Consider the following 16,217-nt stretch of genomic DNA (forward strand, 5'->3'; position numbering starts at 1 on the left):
GCCCTTACCAGCCCCGACCTCTCCATGCTTCTCCCTCACCCCGCCCCTCAGGGGGCTTCATCTCTCCCCAGCTGGGGTGGGCCAGTCCAAGGCCCGTGTGTCCCTTGTGGCACAGGTGCCCTGAGGCAGCGCCTTCGCTCGCCCCCCCTGCTCTCAGACCTCGGGGTTGGATGCCTGGTGTGGCCGGCAGGGGCTCTGTGGGCTTCCATGGGGCGGGGCAGGGGTCAAGGGCATGGGCCTCCTTCCCACACCGCTGGCCAGCTGCGTGCTATGGCCACGCCCCTCTGCAGGCCTCGGGCTCGTCTGCTAGGTGTAACGGGGAGTGTGAGCATAGGTAATGGTTTCCTTGTCAGGGACGGGGTGACATGGATTTGGGGACCTCCTGGAACTGATGGGGGCCCTGGGGGCTGAGCGGCAGTCCTCAGGCCCCCACCAGAGGGACTGCTCAGGGTCAGAGCTCTGTAACAGATGCAGTGTTGCCCTCAAAGCATCCCTGGTGACCCTCGGCTGAAGCCCCAGCCTCCCTTCCGGCACTTCAGCTCTGATCCCAGAAACTGAAAGCAGAATGGGTGCAGGCATCTGTGCAGGGTCCCAGCTGAGACGGAGCTGCCCCACACCCTGGGGCAGAGGGGCGCCACGTCCCTCTGAGTCAAGGTCCAGACGCCCTCCCTGGCCCTCGGCCCTGACCCTGTGGTCTCGTCGGGCCTGTCCTGCAGGAGGAGACGGCTCATGCCTCCCGAGGTCCCTGCAAAGCCCCCACTGGTGGATCAGCCTGCGGTGACACTAAGATGGGTCTGGGGCAGCCCCTCCCCAGGACCAGCCAGCCCTCCACCCGCCTCCAGCAGGCAGCTCCGGGTCTACGGAAGCAGCTCCAGTGCAGCCACGTAAGTAAGGTGGTGGGGCCCCGGCCCTGCAGTAAGTCCTGCCGCCGTAGTTGGCAGCCCAGTGGGGAGACTCTTCCCCGGAGGACGGGCCTTGGCAGGCCGGGTCCTCCCTCCCACCTGAAGGGCCCCCAGCTCAGCAGACTGGGATGGCCGGAATCTGAGTCTGGGAGGAAGCCGCCCGGCACGTTTCTGCCGTCCTGGGTGGGGGAGGACCGCAAGGCAAGTGGATATAATAGTTCAGAGCCTCTGTTTGGCCATCACCCACCCCCCCACCCCCAAGAGAACACCGCCAGCTGGGGGCAGGCCAGTAGGCCTTTACACGAGAGCTCCTCGGATGCACAAGGACAAGGTAACCCCCCCTTCAGAAAACGGGCAGAGGGGTGGGAGACACCTCACCAAAGTCAGGGGTCGGTCGGTCGGTGGCCAGCAGACGTGAACGGGGCCGACACCCCGAGATTTTTAGAGCGAGCAGAGTGTGCTTTGCAGCCTAACTGATATGGCGAAAGTTGAAACCCCCCCCCCCCCGTCGAGCCCCGGTGTTGGTGAGAAGCGTGCCCCCCGCCCCGCCCGCCCCGGGGGCTCCCGGGAGCCCAGCCTAGAGGAGCGGGCAAGGATGTGTGGCCCGCAGCAAAAGTCTGGGACCACTGCTGGGGACCCTGCCCGTCCCCTGCTCCACCAGCCCCAGGTGGGCGGGCGCCCAGGGCAGGGGCTTCAGCTCTGGGCCCTCGCCCCCCACAGGTGTCCCGAGTGGACCCCCCTTGCGGTGGGGACGAGGCTCAGGCCATGCACGCCACAGTCTGACTGGAGAGGCGGATGGACAGGTGGCACCTGGTGGTGGGGGAGCTGGTTCACCCTCTGCTGGTCCCGGCTGAGCCCATCCAACCTGCCAGCCTGGGGAAGCTCCCTCCCCTCAGCTAGGGGTCAGCCCAGTGAGGTCAGTCCAGGCAGGGGCCTGGTTCAAATGCTGGCTTTTCCCCCCTTCCAGCTATGTCCAGGTGACTTCATAAACTTCTCTGAGCCTCAGTTTCCCTGTCTGAAAAATGGGGCTGTGGTTGGCTCACTTCACAGGATTGTGGTGGGACTCCAGTGAGGCCCTGCATGGGCAGTGGGCGGGCAGAGGTCAGCCGGGGTTAAGCTCCATCCACCCCTGTGAGGCCCGAGGCATGCTGGGCGGAGACAGCTGAGGAAGGAGACCCAGACCACAGGTCCTCTGGAGGTCAAGTTCCCCACTCCTGCCTCAGGGGCTGTCCCCAGGGGGGCTGCCTAGGGAATCCTGCCAGGAGGCCAGCTTTGAACACCTGCCATTAGGAGTGACTTCCCCTCCCCCCCTTCCCGAGTGCAGCCCCCAAGCTGGGCGCCATGACCTCTGCCTCTGCCCCTGCCCCTGCTCCAGGAGAAGGGAGGCTGAGGGCCTGAGTGGAGTGAGGGCCAGAGATGGGGTGGCTTAACCAGCAGCCGGGGCCTGTCTGGGGTACAGGTGCGGGGCACCCTGGAACGTCCTGGGCCAGGAGAGCTGCCTGCTGGCGTGGCGCCCTAGCCGCCCTGCGCAAGGGGCCCTGTGCTACCTGGAACCGGTCCAACCGCGGAGAGTCCACGGGGCAAACCTGGCTGGCTCCTTGCCGGGCCACCCTGTCCTTACCTGATGGAGCCCGGACAGAGCCACATACCTGGGCCAGCCCCGCCCTCAGGCAGGAGGGGAAACTGAGGCCCGGAGCCCAGTGCAGGTGGGCTCTGCCCCCGCCTGGTCAAGGCCTCTCCGCTCCCTACCTCTGACCGCCCTCCCTGGAGAATCAGGCTGCCTTTCCTGGAAACTGGGGCCTCCGCGGCCCTCCCCGCGAGGCAATGCGCCATCCATCTCCCAGCCCCACTTGTCTGGAGCTGTTAGTAAATTACGGTCCCAGGAGGCTGGGACCAGCTTCCCCTCCGCTGCTTCTCTGCTCAGCGAGGCCCGCTTCCAGAGGGTGGGGTGGGGGGGGCGGCTTTGGGTCTGGACGAGACCCCCAGCACCACCGCAGGACAGACTCCTCAGGCCCCCTCCCAGCTCCAGGCCTGGCCACTGGCCACAGACACCCCAGGGAAGCCCAAGCAGCCGGCCCAAGGGGGGAGATGGCCACGTGGTCTGAAACCCCCACTCTGTCACAGCAGGAGTCCTGTTGACACAATGTCACCGAATCCACCTTCTGCTTATCTCCCACCTCCCATGTGCCCTGACCTGTGTGGGGGGGGGGGCCCCAGGTGGCCGAAAGGTCTCAGAGCTGGGTGCCCCGGGGCAGCACAGAGGCAGGCACCATCCCTCCTGCCCTGCGGGCTCAGGACCCCACCCCCACCGGGCTCTGACCCTTTGTTCCTGAGGACAAAGGGCTCCCGGCAGAGCCTCCGGGTCCTGCTGACTCCGCACCCCCTCCCAGAGCAGGACAAAGGGGTGGGATGCAAAGGTTCTGATGCCTCAGCCAGTTTCTGTGGAGGCTACAAGGGCAGGGAGGCTGGCTGAAGGACGGAGGCTGGAGGGGACAGAGCCAGGCTGGCAGGTGCCTGAATCCCCTCCTCCTAGGACACCGGGAGGCTCGCATGGGGAAAGCAGCTGAGCTGGGCTGGGCGGCTGGAGCCAGAAGAACCGGCAGGACCCTGGGTCCAGAGCGGAGCCCTTCCTCAAGATACCCACCTCCCCACCCCCACCCGGGCCCCAGCTCTTCCCGCCGCCGGGGGCTCGGGGCCCGCCTGAATGGGGGCGTTTGGGGGCCTTCCAGGGGTGCAGCCTGTGGCCCTGAGGTTGGGTGTCTCCACCAGCCCAGGTGCGAGACCCGGAACCCACTGATTCCGCAGCTCTGAGGTCCCGGGCAGGAAGGGGAAGGGGCTTGTACAGGCCCAGCTGGCGGGTGAGCCGGGCTCCGGGCAGCAGGGCGCAGCTCTGAACACAGGACCTGAAGCGCTCGGCCATCGGGGCTGGGCCCTGGGGTCGGCAGGCGCGCCTGGCTCTCCCCAAGCTTGCCCGTGTGTGTGAATGTGGCCCCTGCAGGAGGGGGCGGATCAGGGCGACCCCAAACCAGCAGACCCACTGCTGCAGGGGCCCATCGGGAAACCACGCCCACCCGTTTTAGACTCTGTGTCTGCTCCATGCTGGCCATGGCTCCAGGGGACCCTGTTCTGGGAAAGTCACACGAAGCAGACCTACAGACCCCTGCCCCTGGGGGAGGCAAGGTAAACAAGTGAGCAAATAAATCCACCCCTAGCTTGGGCACAGCAGCTGCTACAAAGCCTGAGAAAGCAGCAGAGGACGGGGATGCTTCTAGAAGGTCAGAGGTGAGCCTTCTGGACAAGACCTCGCAGCACGGAGCAGATGAGGAGCCCACCATCCAGGTGTCCGAGCGTCGGAATCGCGCGTGAGGGCCCCAGACCTGACCTGTGTCTGTGGGACACACTGACGCAAGGCCTCATCCACCGGGGCCCAGGGGAGCCCAGAAAGGTCCTATGGGTACAGCAGAGGAGCGCAGGGGGGACAGAGCTGCCAGGCCTGAATCAGAGAACCCCAGCCCTGGGCTGGCCTGGAGGGACGGTTCCAGGGACGGTCAGGGGATGGAGTAGCCTGGCCTGGCCCCGGGGCGGGGGGCGGGGGTTCCAGTCGAGCCAGGTGACCTGCTCCACCCATGTGCAATTCCCCCTCCATCCACCTGGGGGCAGACCTAGCCCAGGAGCAGGGGAGGATGCGGAGGGAGGCAGCCGCACACCTAGAGTGGCAGGCAGGTGAGCCAGGTGAGGTGGATGCCCCAGTTTGCAGACAAGAAAAAGAAAAGGAGAGCCTCACCAGTTCACCCGGAGCTCAGGGCCCTCCCCCAGGCACTGGACCTGAAGGACATCCTACCCACCAGCCCCCTTCCCTTGTAAGATACTGGGGGGAGGGGGAGGTAAGTGGGGCAGGTGTGGATGGTGGGCAGCGAGGCTGGGGATGGCCCTTCCCCCGCCCAGGGCTCCCGGGTCTTGAGGGTGTCCTGGGATGGTTGACCACCCTGCTTCCAACAGCCCACCCCCTCCCTGGCTTCTCAATGTCGCCCCCCAACACCACTGGGCGAGCAAAGTGCAGGCAACCTGGGTTTGAACTGACTTTATTATTCTGTAAATGTGAATTTTACAAAGCGCTTTACAATGAACGATCACATCCTTTTGTTTGTTTGTAACGGATTTCGCCTCCTGAACCGGCTCTGAGCACACTGCAAGCCCTCGGTTTCCTGGTCGCTGGCGGACGTTGTCTTCTGAGTTACGATACGGTGTCAGCCGTGGCGAAAAAGCAACAGTCTGGACTCTGCCAATTAGCAGCACGGAAGAGAGGGAGGCGCCGGAGGAGCAAACAGAGGTTTCCTCCTTCTTCTTCAAAAAACAAAAAACAAAAAAAAAGAAAAGTAAAACAAACAAAAAAAGCCAGCCTCTTCTGCAGCTGAAATGGAACTCAGTGTTACCGTGAAACAGGCCTCCTTTATACAGCACAGGACAATTTATTGATTTATTTTTAACAGTCGTGAGTTACAGTACTACATAGCCGCTCCACGGACTCTTTACAGCAACCGTCTCCTTGTCAAAAGTCTCTTTTTCCCCAAACATTCCGTCCAAAGGATGAATGGTCTATTTGCACCCAGTGCCATCCAAGTGTTCAAGTCAAAAATATTTATACATTTTATATTTAGTTCTTTTATTTTTTTTTGCTAAAAATAGTATTGCAAGTTTTGGCTTCTTTTGACATAAAAATTACAATCATCTGCAAAACGCTAACAGGGAAGCACTGACCAGAATTCCAGCAGGTCGTCCGATCTGAACGCTTTAGACACTGCGTCACTTTCCTTTCCGTTTTTCTCAAATAAACAAAACAACAAACAAACAAACAGAACCCACAAACCCTTGCTAGGTCAGAAACACCTTGTACCGAGCCCCCCGTGGTCTCCGGCCACCGGCGGGTGACGCGCCCGGAGCTGGCTGGATGACGTAACGACAGATTCATGCAGCAGCAACATTTGGAAACAGTAGTTTAAAGCTCAGGACGGCTCTGAACTCTCAATTCTGTGTTTAGGGTTTACTGCTGGCAGAGGCAAACAGAGGTTTTCTCTGAGTTTTCAGTTGGTTAATGGGCCCTAGGCCTTTTTCTACTTGCAGCAAGATATTTCCATAAAGATAACCCGTTGGAGGGGCATCCAAGCCGTCAACGGCTAGGGTGGCGCGCACGGGGCCAGTGCTGGAGGGTTCCGGCCATCCAATGGGGACAGGTCAGGGCCGGGCACACAGCAGACCCCTCCCAGGGCGAGCCTCTCTCTGCATTCCTCCTTCCTCTAAGGCCGCCGAGGAATGCGTTTTCACCGAGGAGAAACAGGCCCGGCTCCGGGACAGCGGGCAGGGGCCAAGGGCTGCACCTCAGAGGCCTCTCCCCTCGCCTCTCGTCCACATTCAGGGGCAAGGAAAGCCAATCAAATCAAATGCAAGGTTAAGCAACCACAGAGGACTCTGGGCGAGACCAGGCATGTGCAGAAAGCAAGATGGGATTCAAGTACCAAGGCCGCCGGCCCCGTGCGCGGCCCCACCGAGCTCACAGTATGTCGCATCTTCCCGTCCCTTCTCCTGGACCTTTGCACTCGTCCCAGCTGCTTCCCCGGCACACCCCGGCCGCTGGGGAGGGCAGGAGAGGGCAGGCGGCCGCTGGAGCTCAGGCCAGCCGCCCGCCACAGCCGCTGGGACGGGCCCAGTCCTTCTCTCCTCCAAAGGCGCTGACAGGACTTAGCTCTATGTAATAGTCTCTACGTAGTTATATGCGTATTGCTAATAGTCAAGCTTAGGGATAAAGGTGCAGACATCTCATAAATACTGAGTGGCTTGTCTCTCGGTCTACAGGGTCTGGGTGAGTCAGGATCACGCTCACAGGACAGGAATTAGTCGTCTTGTAAACAGAGGAGGGGGAGGGTCTGGTTCTCTTAATTGGTTTTCCTTGGGAAAAATGATCAGAAGATGCTAAGGCACTCTGGAAGGCCCCTCCGAGCCCAGGCCCGCCGCCGCCCACCCCGAGGAACATTCAGGACGCAGAGGGAGCGCCCCGGCAGATACAGTCATCAGCCACGCCCGTCTGCAACGCTCCCAACCCACGTCCACCGCGGGACACATTAGTGCAAAACGCTCGGCCTGGCCCGCCCGGGGCGCAGGGAGAGCTCAGAACCCATTCACATTTGATTATTATTAAAGTTTCACCTGTAGCTCTTGCCTTCCTTACCCAGAACAACAAAACAGACGGCGATTATAAACAATGAAAGGACAGAGGTCACGGGACATTGTGCTAGCCTGAGCGGCGGTGAGGCCGGCTCAGGGAGGCCGCCGTCTCAGGGAGGCCCCCGCCTCCCCCGCTGGACCAGCGGCACCCCTCCTCGTCCTGGCCTCGGGTGAGGGCCGTGCCCACCTTGGAGTGGAGGAGAAGGGAAGAGCGAGCCCTTCTGTCAACAGCCAGGACGGGCAGCCAGCCCCCAAAGGTCCCCAGGGATGGTGGAATGAAAGTGCAAACGTGGGGCAGGGACAGATGAGGGGACCTCCTTCTGGAGCGGGGGACGGTGGGGTCTGCCTCACCCACCACGCCCCGCCCCACAGCCTCCTGACAGCTTAGGGGGTGTGGCCTCCTCCCAACTCCAGGAGGACTTGGTCCTGGCCCCTGGTGGGCTGTGGGCCTGGGGGGGGCCCTGCCAGCTCCAATCCCACCTGGGCCTGAGACAGAGGAGGCCCGCCTCTGGGCCAGGTGGTTGGTCCGAAGCCCCAGCAGGAAGGAGCTGCAGCCCCTTGGGCCGGGACCACAGGGCTCGGCCCTCCCTGCGCCAGTGCCCACCCAGGGTCCCCCGACCCCGGCCCGGAGCCATCAGCGCTCTCTGGAGGGTAGGCACCTGTGTGGCCTGGCTGGAAGGCGCCCCCGCCCACCCCCCCAGGTCTCCCCCAAGGGCCCTCCACAAGGGAGGGCTGCAGTCAGCAGGACGAGCCTAGCCCCCCGCTCTGTCCCCAGGCTGCCTCCCGCTGGGACCCACACGAGGGCGGCTCCACTTTGCGGGTCAGGAGGGTTGAGCCACGCCTGCCCGACAGGGGACGAGACGGGGGGAAGCAGCAGGCCCGCTCAAGTCTGGGGGCGGGGTGTGCCTCTGGCCAGGCCTCGGGGCTGCCTGGGACTCGAGGGGAAGGCAGCCCCTGGACGTCTGGACACGAGCACTTCGGACAGCCTGCACCCCTCCCCGCAAACAGCAATTAAACTTCACAGTGAGCTTTCCAGCCTCAAACCAACACTTCCACGCCCCCGCCACCCCGCCCGCCATGCATTCCAGAACCCGTGCACCTGCAAATCGCCCCAGCTCAGGCCTGTGCCCACCATCCACCCACCCACCCACCGCGTCAGAGGCGCGCATACCCCAGGGCTCGGAGCACATCCGGGGGAGCCCAGCACCGAGGGGCCTGGCTCCAGCCCCATCCCAGCCCCCCGCTCCCTTCCTCCGGAACACACCCTGGCTGCACTTCAACAGGAGGCGAGTGGGACCTGGCCGGGGCGGGCAGGGGGACATGGTATCCAGGTGGACCCACCCCCAAGCCGTAGTGGGTTGGGGCAGGGACCCCAATCCTCCCTAATTTTTTTGCTCTTTTGGGTCTGAAAGTTTCCAAACCATACATGAAATAGATCTGAATTAAGACGAAAACAAATAAACAAACAAACATAAACCCAACGTGGCTGCGGACTGCGTGGGCTGCCCCGGGGCAGCGGCCCCACCTCACAGGATGGTGGGCGGGTGGCCAGGCGGGTGGCCAGGCTGGAGCCAGCAGGTGCCAGGGCCGGCAGCCCAGGCCCTGGGTCCCAGGTGGACCGAGGGTCCATGGAGCCGCAGGGGTCGGGCAGACCCCATGGGCGCGGGGCAGGGGAGCAGACGCAGCCCAGATCGCTTCCACCGCCCACAGTGACCAGCACAGCCCACCACTGTGCCGTCACCACCGCCCCCGCATACGCTCACACACGCTCCGCGCACACACCCACACCCCACACGCACGGCGGACCCGGCGGGCCTGAGCCCCGAGTCTCAGGAAGAAGGGAGAACAAGGAGTTTGGCCCCTGGGGGCCCAGCCCTGGCCCGTGGTCCCGGAGGAGTGGGGGGGTCCCCACGGGAAAGGAACGAGGGTCCCGAGACACGTGCTCCCGCCCCACAGGCCCCTGGCTTCGCCCCAGGCAGAGGGAGCCGTGGGGGCAGGAGGCCGGGCACCAGGGTCTGGCAGCCTCTCGCCCCCTCCCCGAGCAGGGGGAGGGAAAGCTACAACGTGGAGACTAACCTCTCGAATATCAAAAAGGAGCCCCGGGACCTTCCTCGCAACTAGGTCGCCAGGGGCCTAATCGTTTACAGTATAACGAATGCATTTGTTTCCTTCATGAATTTTAAATACAAGCAGAATAAAAATCACATTTTTTTCAGGCAACAGTAGCAGTTCAGTAGGTAAGTGGCTTGACCACATCTGTCTGTATTAGTAACGCATGCAAGCAGCTTCAGTACCCGCCTTGGCGCCCCGTCCGGCCTCGGGCCCCTACAAGGTCCCTGCGTACGGGCCCTCCGGTCTCCTCCCTGCGGCCGGCGTCGCGGGCCGGCTGCTGCTGGCGCTGCCCTGCTCGAAGGGCTGCGGGGGGCTCTGGCCCTCGGCAGGCAGCGGCTCAGGCGCGGCCACCTCCTGGACGACCGAGCCGGCCCCGTCGGCCTCCGAGCCGGCCTCGAAGGTGGGGTTGGCGGAGGTGCCCAGGTCGACATTCACAGCGTCAGTTCTCAGAGCCACGATGGCGGCTGCGTCGCCCCGCCGCTCGGCATAGATGCGCTGCTCAAACACCTGCGCGGTGGCGGGCGGGAACTCGGGGTCCAGGGGCGCGCTGGCGGCCGAGGAGCCCATGACCGTGCGGTACATCTCCACGCCCTCGGGCAGCATGGACTTGATCTTGGGCAGCCAGCGCTTGCGGACGCGGCGGGCATTGGTGCACATGTCCGCGGCGATCACGTTCATCTCGCTCTCCTTGAAGCTGGGGGCGAAGTTCTGACAGTACACTGCAAGGACAGGGCGTCGGGAGGTGGCGTGAGCGGCCACCCACCCGCAGGAATCCCACGATGCCGGCCCTCCGCCTCCTGAGGGGCCGTGGGACCGAGATACCCTGGACAAGCCAGGGGGCAGAGCACTCTGGGCTGGAGAGGCCGCCGCGGGGCCAGTGGGGCAGGCCGGGCACCTCCAGGGTCTCCTCCACTCTGTTCCCCTCTGGCAAGGGAGACCACAGGGCCACCGAGGCCCCTCCTGGGTCAGCCTGAAGACCAGCGGTCACCTTTCTCACTGCTGGAAGCCCCACCCTGCTCCTCTGGGACAGCCTGGGGGAACCTTCAGGGGAGGGGCAGTCAGAGCAAACAGGACCCCAGCCTGTGGCTCTAGCGGGAGCATAGAGGGCCCAGGGGGCTCTGGCTCCTCCGGACCACTGGCTGGCAGTGCGGCCTTGGGTGGGCCCCCATCTCTGGACCTCGCTTTCCCACTCTGTCCCACCCACCTTGCATCCTTGGTCAGACAAGCCTTTGAGAATCCCTGCCCTGGTGGAGTGGGAATCGGGGCAGGGCCTGGGCACCCACTCAGCTGTGAGGCTCGGGTCTCTCTGGGCCCGATCAAAGGGCTGGCATGGAGTGAGGAGGGGGCCGGCTGACACCTGTCTTCAGCCCAGTCCCCGGCCCGGAGACCCCAGCCCAGCAGTGGCATCATCACCCGCAATAAGAACGATATGCCCTCTCCCCCCTTCTCCTCTAGGAGCCTCACGACCCAGCTCTCCGAACAGCACGGAACCCAGAGGCGGGGCCCCCAGGGTGAGCCCCCTCCACTGCGAGCCCTGCTCTGGGGCAACACCAGCTGCACCCCCTCTCCGCATCTTCCCAGAGCCGCTGCCGGCACCCCACCCGTGCTTTGGGACGCGATTACTGGCTGCAAAGGCCCCTCTTTGCTCTAAAACAGAATTAGCCTCACAAGAGAGATTTTTTAAGCCAGAAAACTAAGACAGTGTTTCGCGTGCCGACAGCTACAGGAGGACGTGCTCTTGGCTGGCCCGTGCCGGGCACCGGTGGCTTCCTCCTCGTCTGGGGGGTGCAGGGGGGGACGGGGGCGGCGGTCTGCCACCGAGATGGACCAGACTCCGCCCCCACGGGCCCGGCAGCGGGAGGCAGAAGCGGGCCGAGCAGATGGCAAAGGCTCAAAATAACCCCAAAATGTAAATAAGCGGTTTTGTTCCAAAAGGAAAATTAGATCTATTTCACATATTAAAATAGTTTCGCAGCTGAATTCATCACGCTTGGAAACCTACCAAGAATGTTAACACCTCGAGACTGGGCCCCCGCGAGCTGCTCTTTTCTCCCCCTCGACCCTGCGGCCCGGCTTGCTCCTGGGGAGAAGCCACCTTTCCCAGGCTGACATCCGAGGGCCTGGGGGCTCCTGGAGCTCCTCGAGATGCCTCCCCACCCCCGAGACCCCAGTCCTCCTCTTACATTTCACAGCGTTCAGGACGCGGCTGTCCAGCGGCTTGCGGCTCGGGTCACTGGTGGACGAGCGGATGCCCGTGCCACAGCTGTTGGCTAGCGTGTTCCTGGAGGGAGGACAGGAAGGGGGGCAGCGTGAGGCCGCCGGCTGGAGGGGACGCACGGGAACGGGGACCCTGCCTGCACGCCCCATCGCCCCTTAGGGGAAGGAGCCCCCCAGTGGCGTGGCGCCGGTGTGCTTCTTCGCTTTGCGGGGACGGGGGTCCACAAGCCCTCCCCAGACCCGGGTCTGGCCGACGGCCTCGGGCTGACACCTGTGAGGTCGGGAAGGTGGGGGAGCCTGGACGCACGGCCTCATCTAGAGAAGATTCTAGAGACCGCAGGGCCCGCGGGGGACCTACCTGTCGAAGAAGGTGGCGAGGAGGCGCCGCAGCAGCACCTTGTGCTTCACCCCCGCGCACAGGTGGCAGTTCATCAGCTGGCCACGCGTGATGTAGACGCCGGAGCCTGCGGCCGCCACACACAGAAGGGAGGCCCTCAGCCCCAGACCCAGGGCCACGGGCGGCCCAGGGGCTGCTGCGGCCGGGGCGGGCGGCCCGCGGGTGAGGCAGGGTCTGGGGCAGCCCCCCTCCAGGCCTGGGACCCCACGCTCCAGGCCTTCCCCGCTGCACTGGGGCCCTGTCACCAGGAGCAGGCAGCCTTGGTCACACGCCTCAAAGGGCTGTCCCCGAACTGCCCTCCCAGCCTTGAGGGGATGGCCTGGAGCCGACCTGCGTTTGCGTTTGGGAAACACTCATCTTGCCTCTCAGTTCTCCCTGAACACCGAAGAGCCGTGGGCAGTGATGGGAGCTGGAATCATGGAGGTCGGGCTGCAGCTCCCCCCTGCCCAGCACTGACCTCTCCGGGTGCCGGGACGGAAGAGCCGGCCCAGGGCGGAGACGGGACCGGTGAGCCCCGCAGCGCTCTTCACCCCGCGGTCTGGCCAGGCCGGGCCCCCGCCAGGGTTCAGGCCAACGAAGGACAGGGAGGACAGGAGCCTCGGGGAGGCCTGTTTACCCTGGACGCTGCCCGTGGAGAGGCGCTTCTGCAAGAGTCAGCCGTCGTGAAGAACACGGGCGCCTGCAGGGCCTCACCCGGGCCTCTGTCTACGATCGGACTTTTTACGGGGCACGTGCTGAATCTCCTCATGGGAAAACGTGAACACGGTTCCCTTCTGGGCGGCGGGGGCAGGGCAGAGATGCGAGGACCCCTGCGAAAGCTGCCACTCCGGCCTCGGGGGCCCTTCCCCAGCTTCACGTTTTGCTCCCCACGAGCCAGGTCTCCAGAGAAGCCCACAGGCACCGGTTAAGAAGCACGTGGCTGACTCTAGATGGAGACCACCATTGGGCGTCTCCGGCCACGACACACCCAGGGTCCCGCAGGGCCTCACCCCACCCAAGGTCTGCAGAGGCTCAAACCCAAGGGCAGGGCAGGTCACCCTGAGCCACACGGGCCGGACGGCCCCCTCGCTGTGGGGAGATCTGTAAAGGGGGGCTTAGAAGGAGGCCTGGGGCCAGGTGGGGCCTGGCCAGGGAAGGCGGCCGGCCTGCACCCTTCCCAACCCCAAACTGATAGACAGGCCTCCCTGGGGACCACACCCATCCCCAGGGCCCCGAGAACCCGGTGTAGCCTGACGCTGGCGCTCCCTGAACAGAGGAGCTGGGTGCTGCTTGGAACGATGCCAGGCAGCAGGGGCGGGGGGCTCGGGCATGGCCGGGGGCATCCCCACCCCACCCAGGTCCACCCAGACCAGCCAACACCGCCCAGCTGCCCTCCTGTCGGCTGAAAGGCGAGGCCGCCTGCTGAGGCGTGGTTCCAGAAGGGGGGACGGCTCAGGCAGAAGGAACCCCATAACGTTGCCCAGGCGCGGCAGGCGGGTGCCGGTCAGGAGTGATGGCCCAGCAGCTCACGGAGGAAGAGGCAAGGCCCCATCAATTCTCATCTTCCCGCCAGACAGCCTTAAAAGTCTACAAGGAGGGACTTCCCTGGTGGTCCAGCGGTTAGGGCTCTGCGCTCTCACTGCCGAGGGCCCGGGGTTCAATCCCTGGTCGGGGAACTAAGATCCCACACTCCTCACAGCACGGACCAAAAAAAATCTACAAGGAGCTGTGAGGCCGAATGAATCCCAACACTGAGAAGATAAATATTTCCGACAGGCACGAGCCCTAAGGGGCTTTGGACCCCACCGTGTTGTTTGTTTTTACAAAAGAAACAAGTCCATTGCTGCCTGGGAGCTGCCTTTTGGAAGCTCTGGTCACTTACCCCTCGAACGAGGCAATTGGACACTTGGGGAGCTGGGGGTGGGGTGGGGTGGGGTGGGGGGACTAGTAAACTGCAGGGACTTGGTTTTATCCCCGACCTAAATTAAAACACAATCATGATTGCAGTCCTTGCCAATCAGAAGCCCGACCAGCCCAGGGGATTCAATTAAAATGCTAAATTAATTCAATTGAATAACTCCTCTTAATGACACATTCTTCTAAAAGGAAATTAGAGGAAATTTAAGATGTTCTTTTTTTTGACTGACTGGTGATGAGTCCATTGTTCACAGCTCCGAAGAAAAACTAAACGGCAGGGCAGCTGCATACAATAGACAGGGTGGGGGCGAGGCCTCACCTGCCACCAGCTCCAGCTTCTCGCCGGGGTCCCCCTCGGAGTAGAGCTTGGGGTGGCAGCGGTACCCGATCTGGCTGATGAGGCTGGCGGGCAGGGCCACCAGGTCGCGGCGGATGAGGACGCAGGAGCGGCTCTCCAGCGGCACGGGCTCCGGCTTCTCTTGCACTGTGGGCCCAGAGGCCACCCAGTCAGGGACACGGCAGAGCTCCCCTCCCGCCCGCCCAGGCCCGGACCAGGCCTGCCGCATGCCCACCCTCCCCGCCCAGCAGGTGCTGCCCCTGCCGGGAGGACCCGAGTGAACCAGAGAGCAGAGAAGGCAGGCGAGGGACTCCCAGCCGGCCTGGGAGGCTTCCAGGGTGGGGATGTCCAGCAGGCTGAGGCCTGCAGGGCGAGCGGGAATGAGGGCTCAGGGCTGGGGGTGGGGGCAGGGCGGAGGTTGGGCAGAGCGGGGGAGGGGAACAGCTCTGTCCGGTCAACCGCTCCCCAGCCTGTCTCCTCACAGCAGCCCCCCTGCACGCGGGCACCCCGCCCCCAGAGGCTGCACCACGCATTCCTGGCCAAGAGCAGCGCCATCAGTGTTCGCCACCAGTAAAGCCAGGCGGTGGCGGCCGGGCAGCACCGGCTCCGGGCCTCCGGGCCGTCCGGGGAGGTTCCTGACAAGCCACTACTGGGGGCCATCCAGGGACCCCCAGGCGCGCCAGCACCTGCAGCTATGATGGGGCGGGAGGATGGGGAGCGGGGGAGGCCCCCTCGGAGTCCCCGTGTCACACCCTGAGCCCGAGCACCACGCACGGGACACCCAGCAGAGCATGGCCTCGGCCCCGTCCCCCCGCCCGGCCTCCTAACCACCCACCTACCCACGGGCCCTCTGCAGGGGCTCAAGGCTGGGCTGGGGGTTCCCTCTCGGGCTCATGGGGTGGGGGGCCAGTCTATCGGGCACTTGCGGGGCACCCAGCACACCCAGGTGCCTCCCCAGGCGCTGGGAGGCCGAGGGCCTGCCCCCTGCTTGCAGGGAGTGCCCAGCCCTGAGGGTTCAGCAGGTGGCCAGGCCGGGTGAGGGCAGCGGCCACGTGGAGGCCCCCATGGTGGGCAGGACCCCACCTCACCAGGCTCGGCGTCCCAAGACCCTACAAGCAGGCCCCCACTTCCTGCCCTGCGCCTGCCCCCAGTCCCCTCCTCATTTTCCTGCCCGGCGCCAGCAGCCCAGGCAGCATCACATGCCCGGCCCCCACTGCACGGTCAGCTGGAGGTCTGTACCCGGCCGGGCTCTGCCGCAGGCCGGCCTCCCCATTCAGGCTCACACACGGCCACCCGTCCAGCACTCCTCACCCAGCGGCCCGCACTCAAGCCATCCTGGCCAGACACAGGGCAGGGGCACGGCCTCCCTCCTGTGTCCCCAGCACATGGTGATCCTGGGTCACTCCTGGGAGGGCCACCTGCTCCCGGCAGCTGTCGTCGTTGAGAAATCACAGCTGCTCCAGGGCGGGCCCACGCCACACACCTGGCTGAGCAGCAAGGCCTGCAGGTGAAGGCCCCAGGGCCCGTCCCCCGGGCACCCACCCGTCACGTGGGCACCCAGGCAGGGTCTGCAGGTTGGAAAGGCTCCGGGCTGCTCTGATGGCCACCCGGGGCTGGGTTTTCCTTGCTGAGGACAGCGGCTCTCATTAGCAGCCTCAGTGACCACTGTGGGGGAGAGCGCACCTCCCAGGGCTCAGACACCCAGAGGGCAAGGCTGGGCTGGAAGCCCTCCTCCAGCAGCCTCAGGGCAGGGGCTGAGTGGCAGAGCCTGTTGCGGCGGGTCCAGAGGCCACTCCAAGATGGTCAGAGGCAGCCCCTTGGGCTGGCCGGTGTCCCATCCCCTCTGCACTGACACCCCTTTGGGGTCACAGGGAAATTCTGCAGAGGCACCTAAGTCTGGGGGAGGCCAGGTGGGGCTGGGAGAAGGACCTGGAAGCCCTTCAGGAGGGGGAGGTTGGCAAGGAAGGGTGCCCAAGCCCCAGACCTGGCACCGTGTGAGCATGGATTAGCCCCTAGTTATCTCTGCACCAAGCTCTTGTGGGGGAAAGGTCAGGGCTGCCCAGTCCCTGAAGGGCCAGCATCCCCCAAACCACAGGGCAAGTCCCGCGGGAGAAGGCAGGATGGTCAGTTCCAGCCC

General features: G+C 64.3%; 1 protein-coding gene across 3 annotated transcripts in view; it reads right to left on the minus strand.

Annotated features, from left to right (window-relative positions):
• Nucleotides 1-8,297: 8,297 nt before the first annotated feature.
• NACC2 (NACC family member 2) overlaps nucleotides 8,298-16,217 on the minus strand; it is a 69,405-nt gene continuing 61,485 nt past the window's right edge. For all 3 annotated transcript variants that reach the window (XM_079927260.1, XM_079927261.1, XM_079927259.1), the window contains 4 exons: nucleotides 14,063-14,227; nucleotides 11,809-11,914; nucleotides 11,417-11,514; nucleotides 8,298-9,952 (listed from right to left, as the gene is read on the minus strand). In XM_079927260.1, the coding sequence (XP_079783386.1) occupies nucleotides 9,447-9,952; nucleotides 11,417-11,514; nucleotides 11,809-11,914; nucleotides 14,063-14,227 (875 nt within the window). In that variant the 3' untranslated portion in view covers nucleotides 8,298-9,446. The remainder of the gene's footprint in view (nucleotides 9,953-11,416; nucleotides 11,515-11,808; nucleotides 11,915-14,062; nucleotides 14,228-16,217) is intronic.

Source organism: Stenella coeruleoalba (assembly GCF_951394435.1).
Source record: "Stenella coeruleoalba genome assembly, chromosome: 7".
NCBI classification, from domain to species: domain Eukaryota; kingdom Metazoa; phylum Chordata; class Mammalia; order Artiodactyla; family Delphinidae; genus Stenella; species Stenella coeruleoalba.